The 25,430-nt window shown below is 48.5% G+C and overlaps 1 protein-coding gene across 50 annotated transcripts in view; it reads left to right on the forward strand.

Annotated features, from left to right (window-relative positions):
- NHS (NHS actin remodeling regulator) overlaps nucleotides 1–25,430 on the forward strand; it is a 505,180-nt gene that overhangs the window by 309,054 nt on the left and 170,696 nt on the right. For 13 of the 50 annotated variants that reach the window (XM_055564155.1, XM_055564156.1, XM_055564163.1 and 10 more), the window contains one exon: nucleotides 11,230–11,412. The exons of the other annotated variants lie outside the window; for them this stretch is intronic. In XM_055564155.1, the coding sequence (XP_055420130.1) occupies nucleotides 11,338–11,412 (75 nt within the window). In that variant the 5' untranslated portion in view covers nucleotides 11,230–11,337. The remainder of the gene's footprint in view (nucleotides 1–11,229; nucleotides 11,413–25,430) is intronic. 50 annotated transcript variants of the gene reach the window in all.

Genomic DNA, 25,430 nt, shown 5'->3' on the forward strand with positions numbered 1-25,430 from the left:
TCCAGCTGCTGCCCTTGTCTCCGCCCCCTTTTTAGCCAAGCTTTATCAAGCCCTGTGGCTCCCCCCACCTGCAGGCTTTTCCCTATATTTCCCACGGTTCTGCCTCCTCTCAGCTTGCCCTACCTGACCCCTTCATTTAAAATGTGACATAACCACTCACCTCCTTGGCCTTCCTCCCCTGCTTTCTTGTTCTTCATTGTCCTCACTGCCCCGTGGTACACTGCCAAATTTGTCTAGTTTCACCTCACCCATCTCCTTGTCTGTTTGGCCTCTCTAGAATAGAAGCTTCACGAAGGCAGGGACCTGTTTCTGTTTGGTTGACGGTTGTAACCCCAGTGTGTTGGGTCGAGCCTGGCATATGGTAGAAATGAAATAAGATGGCTGACCGAAGGCATAGGACAGTGGAGGTCCGTGGAGAGTAAACTACATTCTTCCCATCCCTGCATTTTTCTAGTTCCTAGCGCAGTGCCTAGAAGACTAACAGACCCACTCTGTCCTGAAGCTTAACCACAAAGGGTTCTCCTTGTGCAAAGGACAGAACAGAGGCTTTGAGAGCCTAAGCAACTTTGACTGGAATCTCTTAGGTTCAGAGCCCACGTCCCATAATGTTCTAAGTGTTATTCGCTCACCAGTATCCAGCTCTCCTTCTAGGTACAGGGAAGATTACATTCCTCAGCCCTGTTCAGTGGGCCAGGGCCACACGACTGCTTCTGGTCAGTAGGGTTCAGTGGAAATGGCTTGTCACTTCCTGCCTGAGGTATAGTAGAGCAGGTGTGAAGCCTCCACATGCCCTGTCACCTACCTCAGGAAACTCTGAAGCCACATGTAGAGATGGTGGAACTTATGTCAGCCTGGGTCCCTGAGTAATGACTCAGAGCAGAGCTCCTGCTTTCTTGCTTTAGACATATGGCATGGGCCAAAACAAACCTTTAATTTGGGGACAATTTGTTACTGCAGCATGGCCTAGCCTATCCTACCTAATCTTATCAGGTACTAGTGGTGTTGCTGTAGGTAAGTCACTTCACTCTAAATCCCTATTTTCTTATTCACAAAGGAAACAATCTTTGTATTGGAAGGCAGATATTCACCATTGGGGTAGGGGTTGCGTAGGTGATGGTGTGCATGATTTAACCTGTGACTTCCACAGTAGCCCTAGGGAAGATACAGTATCTCATCCAGGTTAAAAAATAGCACACTGCCTTTGGAATGAGAAAAGGAAACAAATTCCATGACATCAGACTCTCAGGGCATCAGGAGGTTTCTTGGTGAATTTGTGCTTTGACCTGGCTTCTTTAGATTGAAGAGATTGTCACCAGAAATGGCAGAACTGATTGTGAATGGTAAAAGCTAAAGCATTCTGGGCTGGGACAGTTAGATATGACATCTGGGCCATAACAGCAGGTGACTTTGTATTTGAGAAGGTGGAATGTTGGCCGAAGGGAAAAAGAGACCGATCAGATCAGAACTACCAAGCAGCTGACTTGGGTGGTGGAGATAGGGCGGATGAAAGGGGACAGAAATGGAGATCCTTGTTCTTGATAAACAGACAACCCTCTGAAGAGCTTTGCAAGTTAATTTCACACCTCTGAATCCTGGTTAGGGCAAAATGCCAGGCATTTCCCAAGAGGCTGTGAAGAGTCTGTGTGTATGTGTGTGTGTATACGTATGCGCTCAGTCACATCCAACTCTGCAGCCCCATGGACTCATCTGTCCTCCTCCCCACCGGGCTCCTCTGCTCATGAATTCTCCAGGCAAGAATACTGGAGGGGGGTTGCCATTTCCTGGAGGTTGCTTGGGATCTTACCAACCCAGGGATCGAACCTCCGTCTCCTACATTTCCAGCTGGATTCTTTACCACTAGTGCCAGCTGGGAAGCCCCAAATGTTAGTCATTCAATCATGTCCAACTCTTTGTGACCCCATGGACTGTGGCCCGCCAGGCTCCTCTGTCCATGGAATTCTCCAGGCAAGAATACCAAAGTGGGTTGTCATTCCCTTCTCCAGGGGATTTTCCAGTCCCAGATATTGTCACAACTGTACAAGTTCCCACTGAGTGAATGTTCACTGCGGGCCAGCAACTTGACTTCAGTGGCTCACTTGAGTCACCTCATGTTACCCTCTCCATAATGCTCTGAAGGGGACAGTGCTAAGATCCCCATTTCATAGATGAGGACATTGAGGCCCAGAGAGCTTAAGTGACTTGCCTGGAGTGAAATGGCAGAGTTGGGATTCAAACACAGACCATCTGACTTCAGAGTGAGGCTTGAAGGTGACAGTGGTTCTGTAACACATCAGGTGGCCGCACAAGGCTTTTCTGGGAGATGTGTAAAATGCTTTTAGTTGGAGAATCTCTCTTTCTTTCCCTCCGAGAAAGGGGTTACTCGGTATTTGTCTTCCATTTTCCTCATGAGGGCATTGTGAAGACAGGCAGCTTGGTCTCACGGTAGCCCATGTCTCAGTGCGGTGAGCATGCTCAAGGAGACTAACAAATGTTAATCATGATAGTGATAATTTGTAACTCACAGGTAACACCCTATTTTTTTAAATTGAAGTGCAGTTGATTTACAATGTTAATTGTTGCTGTACAGCACAGTGACTCTGTTATATATATATTCTTTTTTCATATTCTTTTCCATTCTGGTTTATCATAGGATACTGAGTATAGTTCTGTTCCCTGTGCTCCACAGTAGGACCATGTTGTTTAACCATTCTCTATACAATAGCTTACGTGTGCTAACCCCAACCTCCCTTTCCATCCTTCCCCCAACCCACTCCCCATGGCAACCACCAGTCTGCTCTCTAATTCCGTTATCACACGTTAATAAAATGGGAGGAAAGGTGTATGCAGTAAAGAATGTAGGTGTCTGTCTAGACCCCTGGAATTCTTTTAGGGTCCTGCCAACACTCTAGCTGTGATAACTCTCAGTGGCAGGTGCCCCCTGGCTCATCTTCTGAGAACCATCCATGGACTCCTAGACCTGCTTTGCCCACAGGCTGACACAGACCAAGTGCCTGCATTGACGCTCACATGTGTGTGCCCATATACACACACAGGAGCACCCATGGACAGGCACACATACACACTGGCCTCAGCCAAAGACTGAAGAGGACGAGAGCCCAGCTCCCTTGCCCCAGCTGTGACAGCTCTGAGCTGTAACTCCCCTCCCGGAGTTCCCTCAGCCTGGCAGGAGCTCTACCTGACACCCACCTTTGCTCGGCTCTTCTCTTTACTTCCTGCTGCTTCTGCCTATCTCTCCTGAGAGCATCTCTCTGATAAACCATGTGCACATGAATCATCTTTCAGGATTCTCTCGGAGTCTGCTTTCGATAGAACATGACCTAAGAGTGAAATGCCAACGGTCACAAAAAGCCTTTCCATGGAACTTCCCTGCGATCTAGTGCTTAAGACTGCTATCACTGTCGAAGGACTAGATTCAATCCCTGGTCAGGGAACTAAGATCCCACTAGCCTCCCAGTGCAGCCAAAAAGAAAAACCTCTTCCTAGTACCTTATAATGCCAATTTCAACAAGAAAGGACAAGAGGATACTGAAAAAACACCTTTATAGGGGCGTCTATCTAGGAAATGGCAACCCACTCCAGCATTCTTGTCCAGAGAATCCCATGGACAGAGGAGCCTGGTGGGCTACAGTCCACGGGGTCACAGAGAGTCAGACATGACTTAGCGACTAAACAACAAGGGGCATCTAAACCTTTCAAAGACATGTGACGAAGAGAACTGAATCTTCTTGGTGTTGCAGAGCTGGGCCTGCCATGAACTGATCTCTGCCTGGTCCCCTGTCAGCACTTTCCTGCATGTTGCCCAGAGCCTTTGCAAGCCGCCTGTGGAGAGCCTGCCAGGGTTCGCTGCACTTGCACGCCTGCTCCCCAGTTGCGAGAAGCCGTTTTTACGTTTCTGCCACTTGCCTGACCTGCTGTGGCAAAGCAGCCCTCTGGGGAGACTTGGCACCCCAGCCTGGTGCTGGTGCCCATTCCTTCCTGGCACTGGCCCATGCCAGCAGGAACAGGGACAGTGCCAAGCATGCTTCCATGGCTGTGCCAAGCAGTTCCACAAGAACAGAAGCCTGAGGATGCTTGAACCTGCCCGGTTGTCGTTAAAACTAATGTTGAAGGCTGGCCCATTTTCTTACAGCTTCCTGTCTCCTAGCAGTTGGGGCTTCCTGGGTCAGCCTTATTTGCATCTGTTATTCAGATGCCTGAATCCAACAAAGTGACTCACTGGGGAACTTTTCCTCCAGGAAGTCCAGAGTTGAGAGAGAGAAAGAGAGAAAATATGAATGGGAGGAGAGAGAAGGAGAGCAGTTGAGATGTGTAGGGCTTTTGCATCAAGCAGCCTTGATTCAGGGTTGTGATCCATCATTTCCAGGTTGGGTGACCCTGAGCAAGTTACATGACCATTCTAATGCTCAGTTTCTGTATCTATGAAATGGGTATAATAATTGGACCTAGCTTACCAATTGTTATCAGGAGTAAAGGAAGTAATGAGTAAGAACACAGTTTCTAGCACATAGGAAGTATTTGTTTCATGCTAGATCTTACTGTTATTATTATTAATAATATTTTCATGAGTGCTTGACCATCTAGGGAAGGTGGTATAAATAAACTGGTGCTTCTCAAACTTCAGTATGCCTAAGAATCATCAGGAGAGTGGGTGAAAAATGCAGAGCTCTGAGCCCCATCCTCAGAGGTTCTGATTGCACAGGTCTGCATTTCTAACCAGGTCCTGCTGCTGCTGGCCCACGGACCCTACTTTGAGTGGCATTGGTATTATTGTAAACAACAAGACAGCACTATCATTATCTGCAATGGATATTCTGCAGCCTAGAGGGACGGATGCAGTGCATTTCATCTTAGCTCATACCACGAGCACCACATGGAATCACGTGACTTTGATCTGACTGCAGTTTCTATTCCATTTGGCTGCAGAGTTCACATTTAATGTTGTCCTAAGCATTGATAAGATAGGAAGGCAGAAGCTAATGCTGAGAAAAACAGACATCCCTAAGAAATGCTCAGGGCTTGCAGACTGATCCTATTGCTGAACTGGAGCGCTACTTAGGAGTCAGAGCATGTTCCTGTCACAGAGAAGGAGGGTTCCCCATCCCCAGGGAGGCAGATGGAGCTGATGGAGGGAAACGTGTTCTCATCTGCTTTTCTTGCACAGAGTTCGTGCGGAGAGGAAAATAAGAGTGCTTCAGAAAGATTCTTCAGGCAGTTCTTGATTTTTTTTCTTTTGTAGTTATGAGACATGAAAATCAAATACCACTGCTATCAAAATAAGGGGCTACATTGCCCTCGGTGTTCTGTCAGTTTCCCCTTACATCTTCGAATGCAGTGCCTTCCCGCAGAGTTTGGGATTTTGCTCTCTTCTCTGTATCCCCCCTTTTTCTCTTTTGGCACCAGAGGCTCCTTCAGCTCACAACTGCCTGGGTTTGGGGAGTTCCTGAATTTGGGTCTCCCTGGGGACAAAATGCAAGCAAAGTGGAGCTGTAGGGCATCTGGAAATCATGGCTTCTTTATTTTTGTGGTGTCCTGCCCTGTTTTCCTAATTGCCTACCATGAGGAAATACCACTTCTTCAATCAGAAAGCCTCACTACTCTTTTTTTTTTTCAGTCAAGATTGATAATTCTGTCCATAGCCTACAGCAACAGCTGACATTTCACAAGTGCTTTGTCTCAGGCAGGCAGACACTGTGCTGAGGGCTTTCAGACATGCCATCATTTAATTCTTGCCACAAGGTAAACGAGATGTGAATCATCCCCATTTTACAGATAAAGAATCAGAGACACAAAAAGTGAAGTAATTTGTTTACCGGAGAAGGCGATGGCACCCCACTCCAGTACTCTTGCCAGGAAAATCCCACGGACGGAGGAGCCTAGTAGGCTCCAGTCCATGGGGTCGCTAAGAGTTGGGCATGACTGAGCGACTTCACTTTCACTTTTCACTTTCATGCATTGGAGAAGGAAATGGCAACCCACTCCAGTGTTCTTGCCTGGAGAATCCCAGGGACAGGGGAGCCTGGTGGGCTGCCGTCTATGGGGTGGCACAGAGTTGGACATGACTGAAGTGACTTAGCAGCAGCAGCAGCAACTTGTTTACGGCTGTAGAGCTAGGAAGGAGCCAAGATAGGTTTCAAGTATGACATTTTGAGCTCAGTTTAGTCAGGCAAAAATTCTGGAAGGAAATACATCAGCATTTTGACAATGATTTGTTTGGATGGTGCAGTAGTATAACTTACGTTTTTCCTCTCTGATTTTCTAATTGCTTTCCCCTTTACGATATATTAATTTACAATAAAATAGACTTAGTAGTTGAGTGAAAAATCACTGGCTCGATCTCTTTCCTCTTAGTTCAATGTCTAAAGGCACCTCAAGCAAGTGGTCTTCTGTTGTTCTCTCAAGGGTCATAGGAGTACAGACTCTGCTGGAGCCAGTCAGTTCAGTTAATCATTCTGTAGAGTTACCTCCATGAGGCCCCCGAAAGTGGCTGACTCGATTATCTGGATGGAAGGACTCCTTATAATCATGTGCTTTCCTGCCGGCTAGGGACCTGCTGTCAGGAGTCTCTGTCCTTCAAGCTGTTCCTCCAGTTGTTACAGTGAACTGCTGATCACCCAAATTCCTGTTTAGCCACCTTCATGCCCCAAAGCAGAGAGCTGGAGGGCCAAGGCTAGAGATCAACCTCATGCCCTTGGTTTCTTTATTGGTTAGGGTTTTTTGCTGCTGCCAGCAATGCTCAAATCTCAGCAGCTGAGTACAATAGGCATGTATTGTGTACTCAGCTAACAGTTGTACTTCATCATTTTCTCTTTTCACATTTGACAGATCCTCCTCTTGGTCTGAGACCAGGCCCCTCCACCTTGTGGTTTTGCTCTACAATCTTCCTTTTCCTATAAATCTGACTGGTGGACAGGGGAGTCTCACCCATGGTCATGGGCCAGGCCTGAAAGTGGCACAGATCACATTTGTATGTTCCATTGGCCAGCATCTGGTCACGTGGCCACCTTAACTGCAAAGGAGGCTGGGAAATGTAGTCCAGCTGTGTTTTGAGAAGAAGAGGTAACAGGTCCTGGGGACCAGATAGCAGTATCTCAGCCACAGGTACATTTATTTGTTCAGTGAATATTTTTGAAGTGTCTTCTGTGTCAGGCTCATAGATGCTGTGTGTGTCCTGTTGGCTGTAGGCATGAGGCAATTTTGTCGTTTGTCTTTTGGGTCAGAACTAAATTTGGAGGGTCCTATTCCGGACTACATAGAGGTGCCTGTGCCTGACTTCAAATCCTGGGAGGAGTGCACAAGGTGCTTCTGTCCCTGAAAACACCCTGGTTCCCATGTCAATCAGGATGCAGCCAGGAGAAGAGCAACCATGCCAGTTATTTTAACAGAAGCTGTTGGTTAAACAGGCATTAGAAGACTGAAAAGGCAAAAAGTGATACAGAGATGGAAAATGCAAGAAGCAGTGACTGCCCCCAGGACCGGGGGAATGAAGGGAAGGGGTTGAGGTTATCAAAACTTAGAAGTGTGGAGGGGATACCCAGCAGAGCTGAGACTCAGACCCTGAGGACAAGATGCTGCCTGGCTAGAGCTACTGTCTTTTAGGAGTGCAGTGAGACTGATTCTGGGATTGCCAACACAAAACAAAGCAAAACAAAACACCTTGATTCTGGAACCAGTGGCCACTACCCTAAAAAGGGCTGTTACTAAGGGGATGCTCCGGGGACTGGGAAGCCAAGAGGCACAAGTCCTTTCTTCCTCCAGCTGCCAACCTCCCTCTAGCTCCCCCTACTGGCAGAGTCCAGCAGGGAGCAGCTGGCAAAGCAGAAAGGTGTGCAGAGTCTCAGCCCAGGTGTTACAGAGCAGCATATAGAAAGGGTGGACTAGGAACTGAGAGACAATAACTTAATAATTGGCACTGGGGATTTTGTTTCAAGCTCACATGATTCGTGCCTTGGTTACATGGTGTGACCACAGTGGAATCTCAAAGAATCACTCAGAGACTTCCGAGTACTGTCCACTAATTCATTCGTTGGTTCACTGAACACAGATTACTGTAGGCCAGACATGTGCCTGATAGTGGGGATAGAGCTATAAATAAGGCAGCTCTTGCCCACAAGAAGCTCACACCACATGCATGTGGGTACACATACACAGGCATGCACACTCATTATATAAACAAGGAAAAGACTAGCAAAGCACTGATAGCCAGGCTTGAGAGCAGAGTGTGGTTCTTCTTGGCTGCCTCCATTGGAGGGGTGTGTGGAAAGGAGGTTAGTTCTTCTCATTGGAGAAAAGAGAGGAGGAGCAAGTGGCAATGAGCACATCCTTGGCCTGGCATGGAAAGCTTCAATGATTCTGCTGCCTGAATTTGCTCTCCCAGCAAGCAGCCTTCCTGATCAGGGGGTAAATCAAGGGGAGGCTGACCTTGACTGAACAGAATGAGAGAAGTAGAAATTAAATGAGGGCAGTCAACGCACGTTGGCCTCTTGGAAGCCTGTGTTTTCGTCCCTGGTGCCCAGAGGAGTCCCTTTGATTTGCATCTTTTAGGCATTTGCTCCTGAGCACTCAGAGCTACATTTTCTCTGACACATTGGGAAGGTGGTACATTTTCTGTGACTCTGTGTGAGGGCACAGGAAGAGCCCTGCAGTTCTGAACTGTAGATTTGTCCTTTAGTGTGGCAAGTTTTCCACATGCATGCCCTCATTCGACCTGGATTGAGCACCTACTGTGTGCCAGTGAGGAAGAACCAGAGAGATTCTATGGATTTGAATGTTTGGATGACTTGTAGCCCCTTCCCTCTGATGCAGGAAAGTCACAAGTCATCCAGACACCCTTTTTATGAAACACAAATGTCATCTTACAGAGGAGGCCTGCCGTTAGTTTTAGGACTGATGGAAGTCATTAACCTCCTTGGGCCTCTGTTTTTGTGTCTTTAAAATGGTGAGTCAGTTAGTTCAGGATCCAGCCAGTTTGCATTGAGGGCACTCTGTGCCAGGCATTGTGTCATTTCTAGGCTGTTATTTTGGTGACTTGTTTAACTTAGCATTTCTGAGACAGTCCTGATTTTCTATATCTTGATTCATTTCAGTAAAGTCAGCTTCTAAATATAGAACCCAGTGTGATTTAATGATTTCTCTTTGTTTTCTCTCGTCGACTTTTGAACTGAGTCAGTAAATGAGCAGGTCAAGTGTAGAGGTGGTAGCTGTGGGGAGGTAATGGAGGTTATCTATTAGCTTTTGCTGTAACTTAGTGACCTACGGCCACACACGCAGACTCTGTCCTGTGATCCTGTGGGTCAGTGGGCAGGTCAGGTCTGGGCTGGCCTGGCCAAGCTGGAAGGTCTAGGCTGGTTGGCTCCCAGGGCTGGAGACTCAGCCCCCTCCCCCACGTGGTCGCTCATCCTCCAGGGGCTTAGCCCAGGCTGGTTCATGTGGCAGGGGTGAAAGGACCCCAGTAGCAAGAGAGGGCAAGCCTCCAGGCCTTCTGCCTTTCTCTCTTTGAGTCAGATCTGTTATTGTTTCTTGAACCAGAGCAAGTGGCAAGGCCAAGTCACAGTCAGCATGGTTGGGGATGCCTCAAGGACCATTGCACAGTTTCTACAGGTGGTAAGAGATGCCCCAGACATGTTGGTGGCTTGTTTATTTACATGTGGCGCCAGTGAAAGAGAGGCTGGCTGTGACAGTGTCAGGGCGAGAAGCTGAGTGAGCAGAAGGTTGAGGCCACTGGAAAGTAGAAAACCTGAAGGAGGAACAGATTCACTGAATGAGATTTTGTTTCTCTGCACGTTGGGGTGCTGATGTGTCTCACCCCGCCACTGACAGGCTACTCAGAGTCATTCCACAAAGATTTCTTGAGCTCAGATCCCCTAGGACAGAGCCTGGGTGGGGGCAGTAGTGGACTGTAAACATCAGAGTTCTTGCCATGGAGACGATGGGAGAAAAGGTGGACAAACTTGAGCCTCTACTGGAATGTAGAGACACACACGTGTACACACACACATGTAGCACATGCACACACACACCCACACCTGCATACAGGCACAAGTGTGCATGGACCCTACATGTGCATGCTCACTCCCCCTGGCATATCCACACAGCCACATCTGCTAGCTTGCACACCACACACGTACACACACCACACACATACGTAATGTGTACCTGCATGCGCGACCTTCCAAACAACCTCTAAGGACTTATGAAACCAATCCCAGGGGATCCTTGAATTGCCAAATAGAAAGCAGGTTGTGCAGACATGAGAGGGAAGAGGGCGACGGTAGGCCCTGGGGGAAGGCTGCTCCTTTTGCCTTCAAGGTGAACATTGATTCAAGAAACCCCCACACTCTGCTCTACAGAATGATTCCTGAAGTACATTTTTGTGTATCAGACTTGTTCCATTGTTTAAAGAGTGGGGTTGACACACGTCTGTTTAAATGAATTTTCCCATCTCTGTGTACACACTTGGGGGAGACAAGTCTTCAGGCTGATAACAAAGAAGCAGGTGACAGGGCTGTAGGAAAAAGGGAAGGAGACCTGTTTTAAAAGGTTTCAGGATGAGCAGGCCCCTCATTTAAAGGGAAAAAAAAAAGGCTGCACGTTAGCATCAGAAAAGCAACCTTTTTCTGTGCCTGCTTTCCAATAGGGCCTGTGGTGGCCACTTATGTCAGAGGCTATGAAGAACTGGCTCTTGTGGAAACTGGGAAAGCCAGCAAGCCTTGTCCCTGCTGCCCTGCGGGGCTGAGTTTTTCCTCTAAGTCTTCCCCTGGTCTCTTCATCCCGGACATGCATTGACAGTCAAAACATGGGCCTCACCACACTGGATGAGAGAGAAAGGCGCCCCTCCCAAGCAACTCAGGCCTTCCTCTTGTCTGTGTTTAGAGGTTGTCAGCTCACAGGAGTGTCATCTTCCAGCCAGCACTCAATGGCTTTACAGTAGTGCTGAGTGTGAGAACGCAGATGACAAGAAAGCTGGGTTCCATTGGGCAGAAGCAAGAGAAGCCAGGGTGGCAGCTGTGGCCAGGGTCCCTCCAGAAACGGGCTCTGTGGGCCTTGAATGGAAGCTGACTTCCTCAGGCACGCTACTATCAACACCCGGGGAACAGCTGGAGGACTTTGGAGGTGGTGGGGGGACAGTAGATAACATCAGAATTTGTAAAGCCCTTGAACCCCAGCTCAGGAACAGGTGTGTTCAAATTGAGCCACATGTTTGATCTGCAGGAGAGGACTTGCACGAGACCCCTTGAGTCTGGAAGTGGTGTGCGATAGAGACCATGGAGGCTTTGGAAGAAACATTGACTTCATTACTGCCAATCAACTCGAGTTCAAATGCTGGGCATCTGCGCCACTAACCATAGGGCTGTGGTTTTTCTTAAGAGAATGAAAATCTATGTAAAGAAACAGGTGAGGAGGTAATTTCTTGATACTCTAAGTGACCAGAGACCGTTAACTGTTTTCTCTAGTTCTCTCAGCATCTTGCATGTGCATTCATGGACACACACACAGTCCAGGCAGCTGGCTCTGTGAAACAAAGAAATTCACCTCACAGGATGAGCTCATCTTCTTCCTGACCACATGCTTAACACTTCCTTTTTAAACATTATAAACCTTCCTTGGACTTGGCATTACCTCTCAAGGTCACATCCTAGGGAGACGACTGTTTTATTCTTTGGTTGCTTGTCAAGATTTTGGTTAAAGTTTGGGCTGGCAGTTGGTGATTCCGTGGTGTTGCAGCAGTGAACAGCCCAAGGAAGGATGTGGCCCAGGGCCCCTGGCTTTTGCTGTCACTTAGCCACGGGGTGGCCACTGGACACCTGTGCCTGGAGGCGATGAGCTCCAGGTGCAGCCTGGTGGGTCCCGGAGGGACAGAGGTGGATACCCACAGCCTACCCCAGCGCCCTGGAGCTCTGGCCCCCATAGGACGGCGACAGCCGCCTCATCGTCGCCCTGCCTTGGCCTGCATCTAGTCCATTCTGCGCCTGGCTGCTAGAAGAGGCCTCATCCAGAAGTCCTGTGTCTCACTCGGGGGGGGGGGCCCAACCCCTCACTTCAGGGCAGCCCCCACACCCAGTGTGATGGACCCCAGCATCTCTGCCTCCACATCCCCCCAACTCTCCTGCACTGGCAATTTCAGAAACACAGCCAGCACCCCCACCTCAGGGCTTCTGTTCTTGCTGGTCCTCTCCCTTGGAACATTCTCTCACCAATTACTCAAACAGCTCCCACCCTCGTCTCCTTCAGAATTCACCTTCACAGTGAGGTCTCTGCTGCCCATGCTCTAGGCCCCCTGAATCCCCCTTCCTTGGTTAATTTTTCTCCATAGCATTGATCACCATCTAACAAACTGTATGAATGGACCCACACCCGAGGCTGCCTTTGAGGATGGCACTCCAGCTGTCATAAATTTCAGTGCTTCCACTGAGCAGCAGAAGCCAGCTCTTTCTCGCCCTTGATGACTAGCACAAATGGGCTCCTGCATCTCCAGGAGACCATCCCCTTTATCCACACTCTTGATCACTGCTGCACCCAGAAATGGCCAAAGCTGCCTGGTCTGCTCTCACTCTTGTGGACACACATCTAGGAACAAAGAGGATAGCCTGTTTCTCAGCTGTGAGAACTTCTCAGTCTGGTGATGAGATGATTTTCCCAGAACGTGGCCTGAATCCATGGCTTCCTGGCCGTGGGGGTGCAAGGGCTCCAGCGAGGAACCTGCTGTCCCCATAAGTGGCAGCACACACTAGATGCTTTGGGGTAGGTGATCAAATGGAGAAGGGAGGCCTCTGAACGTGCCTCCCTGCACCCTTCCACCGATGTCCCCGGCCGCAGCCTGGGCCTGACACGCTGCAGCTGTGGGAGGAGGTGACCCGTATCTTCGCTGCAGTCATCCCAGGCGGGCGCTCCAAACAGACGCCAGCTCAGATCGCGTGCCGTTCTCTGTAATAATATCTGCTATTTATAGTGTGTCTGCTACATGCCAGGTGTTTTACTCTTATCTTTAATCTTTACAAGAATCCTCCCGAGGAGGCATTATTATTTCTCTTTAAAGAGAGGGCACTGAGGCTCAGAGAGGTACCAGGGCTGGACCAGGGCTGATTAGGAAAGCAGGTGATGGAACTGGGTTTCTACCAAGGTCTGACTCCCAAGACCAGGGACTGCTCCAAGACTGCCTCGTACGGTAATGCAAGTGGTGCACTGCACAGCTCCAAGGGCATCGTGAGTGATGCTCCCTAGAGTACACAGCCACGCTGATTGTCTGCTGGAGTAGTACTTGACTTAAGGAGACCAGTGGTATCAGTTAGGAATGCTTTGCACTGGAAGGAATAGAAAAGCTGAGCTTTCATGGAGGGAGGGGGATTAAACAAAGCAGGGTTTTCGTGTTCTCACACAGGCGAAGGTCTGGAGCTCAGTGGCTGCAGAGATTGCATCAGTGGCTCAGCAATGCCAGGCTTTGTGCCCCATGTTGGTCCTTTCCTCATGGCTACCACGGCTTGAACCTTCACATTTGTGTTCTAGGGAGAAAGAAGGTGGGGAAGGGGGTGTCAGTCACATCGGTCCCCTTTTTATCTTGAAAGCTAAATTTTTCCAGTCTTCCATCTCCAGCTGCCAGAAGATTTCTGCTTATGACTCATCCACCAGAGCTCGGGCACAGGGGCACCCCTAGCTGTAGACTGGGGAAGAAGTGTTTCCAGAGTTCGAGGCTTTGAAATGGAAGGTGACAAGGAAGAGGGCTGGAGAGAGAACTGTGACCCAACAGTGCCTACCACACCAGTGTTTCTCCCACTTCCTGGCCGGGAACACTTCGGCAGATGCCGTGGCCAGCAGCATCCCATTCTTTATTGGCTGTGCCAGGGCAGTAGGAGGTACTTGTCCTCCTGGGCTGAAATATGGCATGAGAAGGCAGAGAGATGCTCTTCCATGGAGCGTGACCTCCCTCGAATACGGAGTATCCTGGATCTCTGAATCAGCATCCGCCTTTGAGTAGGTGATCCTTGTGTACATTCAGTGGTCGAGAAGTGCTGTTTCTAGAAAATGGGCTGAGAAGACGGGATCTTCTCCCTGGCCTCCACCAACCCTCTCAGCCCTCAGCTCTAGGATGGCCAACACACTCCAGTTGTCCCAGGGCTGTCCTGATTTTAGCACTGACAGTCCCACATGCTGAGAAGTTTCCCAGTCCTGGACTAGCCACACCATCAGCTCTCTTCTGTGGAGGGGGCCTTCTCTCCCTCTGCCTGTATGAAGGCAGAGCCAATAACTAAATGCCTAGAAAGCTTCCTTGCAGAGCTCAGGAAAGATAGCTAGAAGGCCTTTCCCTTGGGATACGGGATTGCACAAGGCCTGAGGTGGGACTCCTCCACAGGGGAGCATGGCGAGGGCCCTGCCCTCTTCGGGGGAGGTGTGGAGAGCTGACAAGGAGATGCTTAAGAACCTGGTGGGCTTTTTATCCGGGTGGTTTGGAGGTATCATTACTGGACTTAATCACACATCAACAGCCAGGATGAATGGGCTTTGGATTAAGAACCTGGTAACACAGCAGATTAACTCTTTCCTCACTCCTTTCTTCCACCCCTTCATGTTGCTTTCTTCCTTCTGCCAAGAAAACAGAAGAGAAATGCCTGAATCCCACACAGGAAGCACTTGTCATGAGTCGCATTGGTGACTCAGAGTTATTTTTTAGTCCTGCCAGCCAAGAGCAACAGGAATGAGCTGGAGTGATCTGATTTATTAGTGGAAAAAAACCAACTTTTCCTGACCTTGAGCCTCCTCCGAGTCCTCCCCCTTCTGCCTTCCAGCCTCCTGCTTCATGCCCTGGGCGGCCCATGTGGCTGCCCGGAAACTCCTGTTTGGGGGGCCTGGAGGCTGGTGGATTTCTCAGGCCTCACGCTCCATTAACAAGCATGCACCATGGACCTGTGGGAGTAGAAAGGAGAAGATGGGGCCCTGGCTACTGAAGGCTGGTGTCTAGGAGCCACTTGGCAAGTAGCATAGTGCCACATGCTAGGACTTCTCTATGCCACCCTTGGAGGGGGGCCAAGAAATCCCAGAGTAGCAGGGGCAACTTCCTGAAGAACTTGGAATCGGTCCTTCAGCACAGCCATTCTGCATGGGAGCTCTGTGGCCCTCTGCCACCCAGCTTAGGGGAGAGAGAGCTGTCCCGGGGCCTTAAGTTGGCTCGCTGAGGCCAGTGCCTCTCCATTTGTCTCCCTAACCACTTTGCTTTTGTCTGAGCGATGTTTGGGATCCAGGCAAATGGTACAGCCCAGAGTCTTGCTCTTATGTTTGCTGGGCTGCTTCAGACTCTTGTGCCATCTAGAAAGACAGCTGTGGAGTATCAGGGTGTAGTTCCTCAAGCCAGACCTCTGTGACTGAGTTTCTCCAGTGCATTTTCTCAGAAAACTTGTAAATGTCCCTTATTCCCAGACACAGGCTGGAGCCGTAGGGGGACATAGGCCATGATGGTGGGCAGGGGTGACCAGGTGAATGGAGTAAGGGCAGTGCCTGCCAGGTGACCCTCCAGACTGTGGAAGCTCTCTGTCATGCAGAACTAGGAATGGCAGTGCAGCCGGCCTGGTAGGACCATTCTAGAAGGAGCCATTTCTCACTGACTGGAATCTGGTGAGATGAAGGGTTGTCTCATTCTTCAGACATTGTTTTGTCTACGAGAGTTTGAAGCCCAACTGGAAGACCCGTGCTGCTGTTTTCAGTACTGTAGGAACAGCTCTATGTGCAGGCTCTGTGGCCATGCCCATGTTTCCAACTGCAGTGACCATCCTCTTCCAGTCAGAAGACGCTTCCTGTCTGTGAGTGCGTCATGGGACTGTGGTGAGAGGCTGTCTGGGGCCTGCTCAGTCAGTGGGAGGGGCTGCAGTGGACTGTGGTCTTTTGGACCTTGGTTTGGATTTTTGAACATTCAGTAATTCATCTGTCCCCTCACAAGATGGCAGTGACAGATTTGAGCTCTAAGGTCACAGGTCTCCACTCTGTGTGGCCAACCCCCTGAAGCAAGGTGTCTTCCATGGGAGCGTGCGTAGAATCACCTGGAAAGCTTGGCAGCACCCAGATGGCTGAGTCCCACCCTCAGAGATTCAGATCCAGTGAGTCTGGAGTGGGGCTCGAGAGCTGACATTTCTGAAGACTCCTAGATGATGCCCAGGCAGCAGTCCATGGAGCGCACTTTGAGGAGCAGTGTCCCCAGAGAGGTGCTCTTCCCCTCTCTCTACCCCTCCGCCCTTAGGACGGATTGACTCTGTCAGGATCAGAACTCAGGGTGATAGCCACCTTTCCTTTTGAGTCTAGCACTTCATTTCCACTCCCCCAATCCTCGTTTATGGGGGCAGTTAAGATAGCATCCTGAGTCTGAAGCAGGAATCGGAGGTGCTAAGGACTTAGCCTGGCCACCCCACAGGCTCCCCCTCCCACCCACCCCCCAGGGGACCTCAGGGGCCTGGAGTTCCTGCTGGTGCTGCAGTAGCAGACAGCTTGCATCTGGAGTTACACCCTTCAAAGGTCTCTGGAGGAGCAGGAACAAACCGGAGGAGAAAATTACATTTGAAATAATTTATTTTCACATGCAGGGGAGAAATCACATTTGGTCTAGATTCATGTAAAGAAAACACAGATTAGATTTTAAAAAATGTGTTGCTGGCAAGAGAGGAGAGCAGACGGGTTTGGATAAAATACACACTCTGTTGAACCTGGCCTTCAGTCCCAGACTGCATTTAAAGGGGCTTGGAGTTAGACTATGGAGAAGAATCGAGTCTCGATTTCTTTTTTTTTTTTTTAAATACTTCCTAGGTTGGGACTGGGAGTTTACAGAAGCATTTGCTCTGTAGAAAAGATTATTCCTAGAAGATTTAGAAGACTCATCTGAGGAGATGAGGATATCCCCTTGGGATTTCTGGCTAAAGCCTGTGGAACCATCCTGGGGAAGGCAGTGGGGGAGACTCCAGGAAGAGCCCTAAGCTGAGTGAAAGCCACACACGCCAATGGCCACACCCCAAAGGCTGCCTCTATCGACCCTCAGGGTAGAAATGGGTCATTGTTAGGGTAAACCATCACAGTCACGATTAAGGAAACAAGCAGAGCACCAGCTCATGTTTATTGGGTCCTCACATGTACCTGGCTGAATGCACGTCTTCATATTAAACCCTCACCTAGCTCCATAAAGCAGATCCTTTCATTTTCTCCATGTTGTAGATGGTGTGCATGAAGAGAAGTCAAGTAATTTTCCAACAGCTACACAGCTATCTGACTAACATTATCACTGTTAATAAAAGGCCCTGGTTTACATGTATGACAGTGTATTAGTTTGAGTGACATGAAACAGCTATTTTGTAAGTTAAAAAGATGGTTGAATATTGGCGATTTTATGTGGAGTGGGAAAGGGAATCTGACTTACTGGTGAACAGTTCCTCATGTCCAGGGTAGCAGAAGCCTCAGAAGTGGCTCCAATCTACCTATTTTCCCTATGGCTACTTGGGGAGGGTTGTTCCATCAAGTGAAGATGCTCATATGAATGCCGGCCTTTGGGATTTTTGCTGAGCGGAGAGGGGAGCTAATGGCATGAAGGCAACGCAGCACTGTGGATGGAAGTCCAGGTAGACACGTCCTCGGTGGAGTCCTGCCCGCCACTAGGACATACTCCATCCTCGCTGGTTGACTGAGAACTAGCTATTGGCCTTGGCATCTGAAGGGGGTTGTACTATTTAATTCTGGAGACCTTTAAGCAGAGGCTTGATTCTGGCCTCTAAGCTAAGGTGAGGAGAGATACTTTTAGCCAGAGCATGGTTAACGTAGTGGCCTCCCTGCAACTTGGTCACTGTAAAAATAATAGAGCCCGTGGTAGTTGCTGAGGAGTTATATGCATGGGTGACTGTAGTAATATGGTGCTTTTTGTAGCAGTTCCTGCCTGTCTTCCTGAGCCTTCACACCTAGGGCAAGCCGTCTGATAGCCAACTGCCAGATTCTCCATCTCTTTGCCTGTGGGCTTGCTCTAAAGATGTGGAAGACCCCTCCACTGGCTCCCTGGGCAGGCCAGAAGTTCAGGGGAAATCACATACCCCAGGAGAGCCTCATCCCATTAATAATGGAGGCTGCTGTATACATGCCCCGGCTCCCTTGCTCCCAGGAGAAGTACTTGGAGGTGTCGGTTCTCAGCACTTTTGCAGTCTCCCAGGGGAAGTGAGCTCTAGTTATTTGCTGCCTCTCTTGACTGCCTGCCTTCCTTCCTCATGCCCCTCCCAAATAAACTCTTTATCCTTGAATCCTTGACTCCAAGTTGCTAAAAAAACCCAATTTACTTATATTTCAAAACAATTGCATTTTAAAAGACATGTAAAAATAGAAAATACAAAAAGAGGAGATGAATATACGTACATACATCCGTGGTCTAGTGTTTTTCTTTGCATACAATATGCTTTGTAAAGGCCACTGGTTTAAGGAAGCTGAGCAAGCTCCCCTTCCGGTCTTCTTATTGGTGTCACAACATTGATGTTTCAGTACCCTCTCCCTGGGCATCTGCTTCTAGGATCCATTTGAGTTATTTTGGGCAGCTTGGTGGACTTGCACACTGATTTGTAGTGGTGGTTTGGTGGGCCACAGGCTAGCCGACTGGAAGGAGATCTTCAGGACTGGTTGCTAAACTCTCCTGTTTTAGAAAAAGTGATTGTCCTACCTTGGACTTCCAAAGACAAAGAAAGAACTCTCCAAGTTGAGAATCAAGAGAAAGCTCCCCATGGATGCTTGGCTTCCCATGGGAAACCCATGGTTCTCTCTGCCCAGCTCTCCATGTAAGGGAGCCCAGGCAACATGAACATCTTGAATCATCCTGCCAGTCTGTGATGAGCAGCCTCATGCTATCAGGGTGGTGTGAATATTCTCATTGGCAAGCTGTAGCTCCAAGACATGGTTCAGCACTGTGTAGACATATAAACAACTTCAAACAGTCTCCGGCTTGAAAACAGATTCCACTGGCCTCAGCACAGAGATTTGGGAGGGCTGAATGCTCCCTTATTGTCTCTCTTCCTGGAACAAAGCCTCCTATTGTCTTTCAGGTGATCACATTTTTCAGCCTTTCAAATTTGAACTGCAGAGGCCCACTCTGCTGGCTTGGCCAGGCTGACAGGGCAGCACAAGCTGAAGTTCTCCCCAGGGCCTCCGAGTGGGCTTTAAATGAGATGGCCTTCACCATCCTGAGAACACTCTCCCAGAGCACTCGCCTGCCCCCCAGTCCTGCTCAAGAACAATTCCCATGTCTTTAAAAATAGCTAGCTTAGTCTCTCTGCAATGAACTGAAGCAGAGGGATGTCCAATGAGGCCTAATTTATAAGGAAAGCCTTGGGCAGCCCTCTGCCCCGCCAGGTTGACCATCCAGGGCATAAGGTCCCCGAGCCTTGTCTTGCTCAGTTCTCTTGAATTTCCCACTGACTCCATATTGCTCAGCTGTGTAGTGAGAAACAGGATCTGTGATGATGGAACAGGCAGAAATAAAAACCTTTCTCTTGCTGTTTCCTCATTACCAACCCATGTGGACATCTCTTTTTACTTTTGCCAGATTACCCACTTGGAAGGGGTACAAAGGTGCTGTTTCTACTCTGTTGTCTGGGAATGGAAGGAGGGTGCACACAAGTATCAAGAGTGCATTAAAGTGACAACTCGTCCACTGTGGGGCCTTGGAGAGAGGGAGAGCAAAGAGGAGTCCATTTTCCTGCACTCCCTGTTCTTGACTTCTCAAGTCAGTGGGTAGGGTCACAGACATGCAGGTGTACCTACACACACACACACACACACACACACACATCATGCCGTCCCAAAGCATGGTTTTGCTTGGCAGGGCTAGGTAGGGCTTGGAGAGCTGCCCACTATGTGGTGCCAACTTTTAGAAATGACCCAGGCTCACAGGCAAAGTTTTTAGCCAGGAAAAGAATCATAATCCAGATGAATCAGGGTCTGAAGTTTCTGGCTTTCATCTTTCCTATTTTTTCTCAACCTTTTCCTTAGTATGTGTGTATGTATACAGGTAGAGGAACTGTAATGCTACTACCTTCTTTAGATATTATAGATGGTAGATACTATAAATGGATTGTGGATGACCATCTTTGTTTGGGTTCCCCAGAAGTAAACCCTGAGACAAAGGTTGAAGTGCAAGTAGTTTATTTGAGAAGTGAAGAAAACACTGGTAACAGAGTGGAGAAGGGAACTGGGGGAGGGATTAAAGCTATGGAAGGGTGATTAAGCAGATTACCACTGTCAGCAACTGGAACTGAATCCCAAGGGAGATACTGGGCGTGTAGAACACTCAGAATGCTCCCACCTTAGGGGTAAGGGAGCTGAGGTATTGATACTTCAACTCCCAATAGTCATTTGTTAAGAGATACTTCCTAGGGTTGCTGAATCCCCAACATTTCTGGGTTACTGGCGTCTCAGCACCTGTGGACAGAGTGGCCTTCATCAGTTATGGGGAAAAAAATCCAGACCCAGAGATGCAGATAGAGGCCTTTGGAAGTCAGCTGCAGTGCACCAAGGTGTATAGTCCAAGGGGTGTAGGGAGGAGGGGAGCCTCTGACAGTAGAGGCTACAGTCTCATGGGGGTATATACCTAGATTGTTGGGGAAGGGGACTTTCTCACTGTTATGGCCTCTATAAACATTTCTAATAAACCTTTAATAAGATGTAGAAGAAGATTTGGGATAATAAATAAAAAACTTTTCGAAGAAAGATTTTTAAAAGCCAGAGGGTAGTGGTAAGGGTTCCATGGTATATACATTTGTCATTACTTACATTGTACATTTCAAATCTGTGCATTTGACTCCATGTGAGTTACACCTAGGAGAGGGCAATGGCAACCCACTTCAGTACTCAGTACTCTTGCCTGGAGAATCCCATGGATGGAGGAGCCTGGTAGGCTGCAGTCCATGGGGTCGCTAGGAGTCGGACACGACTGAATGACTTTACTTTCACTTTTCACTTTCATGCATTGGAGAAGGAAATGGCAACCCACTCCAGTATTCTTGCCTGGAGAATCCCAGGGACGGGGGAGCCTGGTGGGCTGCCATCTATGGGGTCACACAGAGTCACACACGACTGAAGCAACTTAGCAGCAGCAGCAACAGACTTATACCTAAATATAAAAGGAAGCCAGTATGAAATTCTAGATTTTAATACCATTTGGTAGAATCCTAAGTTCCCACATATTTGGGGTTTCTTTGCCTGAATCCTTAAAATTCAGCCTGTGGATCAACAAGTGAAGCCTTTTTTCTAGAATTTTAGTCAGGAAATGGGGTTCTGGCAAACCAGTGCATTTTGCTCTGGGTAGTGACTTCCACAACCAGGCAGGCTCCTTCAGCTACTTCTGAGCCATGGTTTGTGCCCATGCAGCCCCGGCTAGGTTCTCCTGGTAACCACGGCCTGCATTTTGCAAGAGCAGTGGCTAGGGATTCCATATCTGAGGCCACAAGTCAGACATATGCGATGGAGAAGAAATTGATGGAGAAAGAGTCTGATCTTATGAGGCCACATCTGAATGGGGAAATAAGGATGGGATGGTGTTTTACGATGGGCACTTAGGTCAGGTTTAGTTTCAATGACTGGCACATAGTGGGCACTCAATAAATGTTTGATGGGATGAGCGGATTCCCTCCAGTTCACTGATAACTCCTTGGACCAGCCTTAGTTGAGAACAGAAAGGGGTAGGGGGGAACAGAGGAGGGAGAGATGCTGATACAGGATACAGTGGAAGCCGTTGAGCCCTTCTGTTCTTTCTCAGTAGCCCCAGATCTGCAGCTGACGAGGTAGGCCTTCACAGGGGAGGGCCTTTCTAACGACTTTTCAATTAATTGCTTTGACACTGGTGGGGAGAGTGCCAGAGGCTGCAAAGGATGAAAGACATTGAGAGGGGAAAAGCTTTGATGTCACTGCAATCCTGTTCAGATTTGGCGAGGTTTTTTCAGGAACTTTATATCTTAACCACAAAAGCCTCACAGGGTCGATCAGTCACGCAAGAAAATTTTTGTCATTCTCTAGAATTGGTGGGTGATGAGAGGGTGAATGGAAAGCTAAGAAGCAGGGGCGGGGGAGGGGGTGCTGGAGGGGCTGGGTATGGTTTCTGTGGGTGGTGAGAGTGTGTGATGGGGGGATGGGCCGGGAGAGCAGAGGTGCCCAAGGAGGGGAGAGGGCAGGGCGGTGTGTAGGTGTGAGTCACATTTGCAGGGCAGCACTATGTTTATGCTACAGAGTTTGGCACAGACCTGTGTTTTTCCAACAGGTTGTGTTCTCCCAGACTCGGTATCTTCTTACTATGTTTGTTCCTAAAGCTAATCTAATCTGCATCTGTCAACCGATACAATCTGGCCATTTCAATACACACACCCCTTGGCATCTTATTCACACAAAATCTAAGTAATCAGAAAACTCGAAGAAGTGCATTAACATTACAGACATGTAATACATAGAATTCCTAGGACTTCTTAACTTTGGCACTAGTGACATTCAGGGCCAGGTAATTCTCTGCTGTGGTGGACTGTCTTGGAATGGATGTTTAGCAGCATCCCTGGCCTCTAACCTCTTGATGTCAGTATCACCTCCCTTGAGTTGTTGCATTCAAAAATACCTGCAGACATCGCCTGTAACCCCTGAGGGCCAAAACCACCCCTAACTGAGAGCCAGTGGGCTAGATATAAGCCTGGTGGGTCCTAGAATCCAACACTGGCTGTACTGCTCTGTGCAATTTGGGGGTTCAGATGGTGCCTCATATGTCTTCAGAATCATGCACAAACCTTTAAATGAAATGATTGCACATGTGGTGTACAAGAGAGAATTGGCGGTGACCACATGACCAACCAGGAGATTCATCTTAGCAGGCACTCCATTCTCGGGACAGCTCTAAATCAGGTAGGATTTTTTTCAGCATGGGTTGGTTAGAACCTATGAAATGGCCACTTTCTGAGGCTCCAGTGGTGAAATATCAGCAGTTTTTGTATGGTTCAACTGAAACACAGGGCCTTAAGAGATATGTCCTGAACACCTTTCAAAATTCTCCACTTCTGGGATGTAGAAATGTTTGCTTAGGCTCAGGACTCTTTGCAGGCACATTTCTCAGGCGAGTCCAATGTTTTCCATGCAGAGCCTCATACCGCAAGCTAACCACATTGCAAAGCTCCCCTCCAGAGTTCTCTCTCACTCTGTGGTGAATTCAGTATGGCCACAAAGTCCTTTGAGTGATTCCCATTAACGGGCGGAGACCACGCTCCACCCAGTTGACTCTGCGCTGACCCTGTGACTTGCTTTGAGCAACAGAATCTGGTGGAAGTGCCATTGTTCAAGTTCCAGAGCTTAGAGCTTTTTAGTGGCTTTGCAGCTTCTGCCTTGGCCCTCTTGACCACTGTCCTGAGTCCTCCCTAGATGGAAGCTGGTGTCATTTACTGGAGGATGGGTGGCATGCGGAGGAGAGCTGAGGCACCCCACTAACAGCCAACACCACCAAACGGACATGTTGGACCTTCAGAGTCCTCGCCCCCTAGCTAAATCCAGCCATGTGAATAAGGGCAGATAAAACCAGCAGAACTATCAGTGGATCCACATAATCATGAAAAATGATGAATCATTGCTGTTTTAAGCCACTAAGTTTTGGGATGGTTTGTTATGCAGCTGCTGATAACTGATACACACCTATTGGCACTATTACAGTTTTTAACAATCTATAAGAGTGTGACTTCATATAAAGAGCAGCAAAGCCTTGCTTCTCCAGACTGCCAGCTGGTTGGCTGGCATCACTCACCTGCTGAGTGTCTCAGGCACTCACACTAGCCTCCCCTGTGAGCACTGTTTGGTCACATTCTTTAGGAAAACTGCTGGTTTCTCTATTGGGGGTTCACAAGAAAGAGTCCAAAGCTTATGAGTAAAAGCTGCAAAGGCCAAATGTCTGCACTATAGAATGATGACCTGCATAGCATGTATATGTAGAGGATGCCTCACGTGTCCAACTCCTGTATATATGCGTGTATTACACATAGCCATTTTCACCGTGCTTGACCTGACTATGACACATGTCCTGGCGTGGTGACATGCTGCAAAATATCTTAAGCCTCCATTTGCCACTGTCACACTGTGGAAGTGGGTAGTTCACACTAAGATTTTCCTCACAAATGGTGGGCAGTAATTGACTTTTCATCTTCATGCTTTCACTGAATATCGCTTTTGATCTAAAGCAGATGCCTTAGGAAGCCCTTTCTTTATTATCTAAAGAAAGCTGTAGTTAGCACTCACAACAATAATTTTTTGTGACTTCTTTCTTTAATGTTCCATACCAGCCCCCGCTGGGCTTTACTTACATCAGAAGTTCTGTCTTGCTCTTTGCTTATGACATCCCCAGCACATAGCAGGGGGTCTGATTCCTGGTTGTTCCTCAGTACAGTTGTGGGTGGATGGATGGATGGGATGGATTAATGAATAAATGAATAAAGAATGAATGAATTCGAGAAACTGAGAGCTAGGGGAGAGCTTGGAATTCATTGTGTTCAGTCTCTTGCTCCGCTTGATGAGTGAGGATGCTAAGATTCAGAGATGATTAGCATTTGTTTTGTTTTGTTTTTTTTTTTTTTTTTTTTTTTTGATTCCAGGACTTCATTCCTTTAAAAAGCCACTTGACACACCTGATTATCTGATCTGTCACAGTGTGTGATTATGGGAGAGGAGACGTTGAGAATTCCTTCTTGGGCTCAGTGGGACATGCCGTGAACATCCCTGATGTGGGCTGGCTTGGTGCCCTGAGGAGTACGCTTTTGCCCACCCCACTTGGCCCCATGACTCCTTGAGGGGCTGTCAGGCCCACCCGGGCACTGGGAAGGCATCAGATCTACCTCTCAGAGTTACATTCTTCTTACTGTTTATCTGCCTGTCAAGCCAAGTCCTTTTCTCAGCCACAGAATGGGAAAGCGAAATGGCCTTTTCTGATATGAAGCTAATAATAGTTCTCATCTTGATTCTACTTAACACTGAACTGAAGATTTGGCCTCTAGGGTGAGGCTTACAGTTAATTCATTTACTTTAAAAATAATTACAGAAGCCATAAAAGAAATGTCCCCATGCGGGCCAAGAATGGGCTGATTCTCTGTGTTTCTCAGTAACCACTTGTGTGCTGGGTGCATGAAAGGATGAGACTGGGGCTGCCCTGCTGCCTGGGGCAGAAGGCGAAGCTGCAGTGGGAGTACTCCGCTCTGGGGGTAGCTAAGCCCAGCCCCCTGCCACCCATTCACTCTGTTTTCTCTGCTGACCTAAATGATAAAGACAGTTGGTTTCCTTCCCCCTCCTCTCAGTCCCCCACACAGACAAACAGGCCGTGGCCCCGGCCGACTGCGCTGGGGTTACGCGCTGTCTCCTCTACTCAAGGGTGATCTATAGCTTCAGAGGAAAAAAATCAACAAACAAGC

Source organism: Bubalus kerabau, chromosome X, assembly GCF_029407905.1.
Source record: "Bubalus kerabau isolate K-KA32 ecotype Philippines breed swamp buffalo chromosome X, PCC_UOA_SB_1v2, whole genome shotgun sequence".
In the NCBI taxonomy this organism is placed as follows: Eukaryota; Metazoa; Chordata; class Mammalia; order Artiodactyla; family Bovidae; genus Bubalus; species Bubalus kerabau.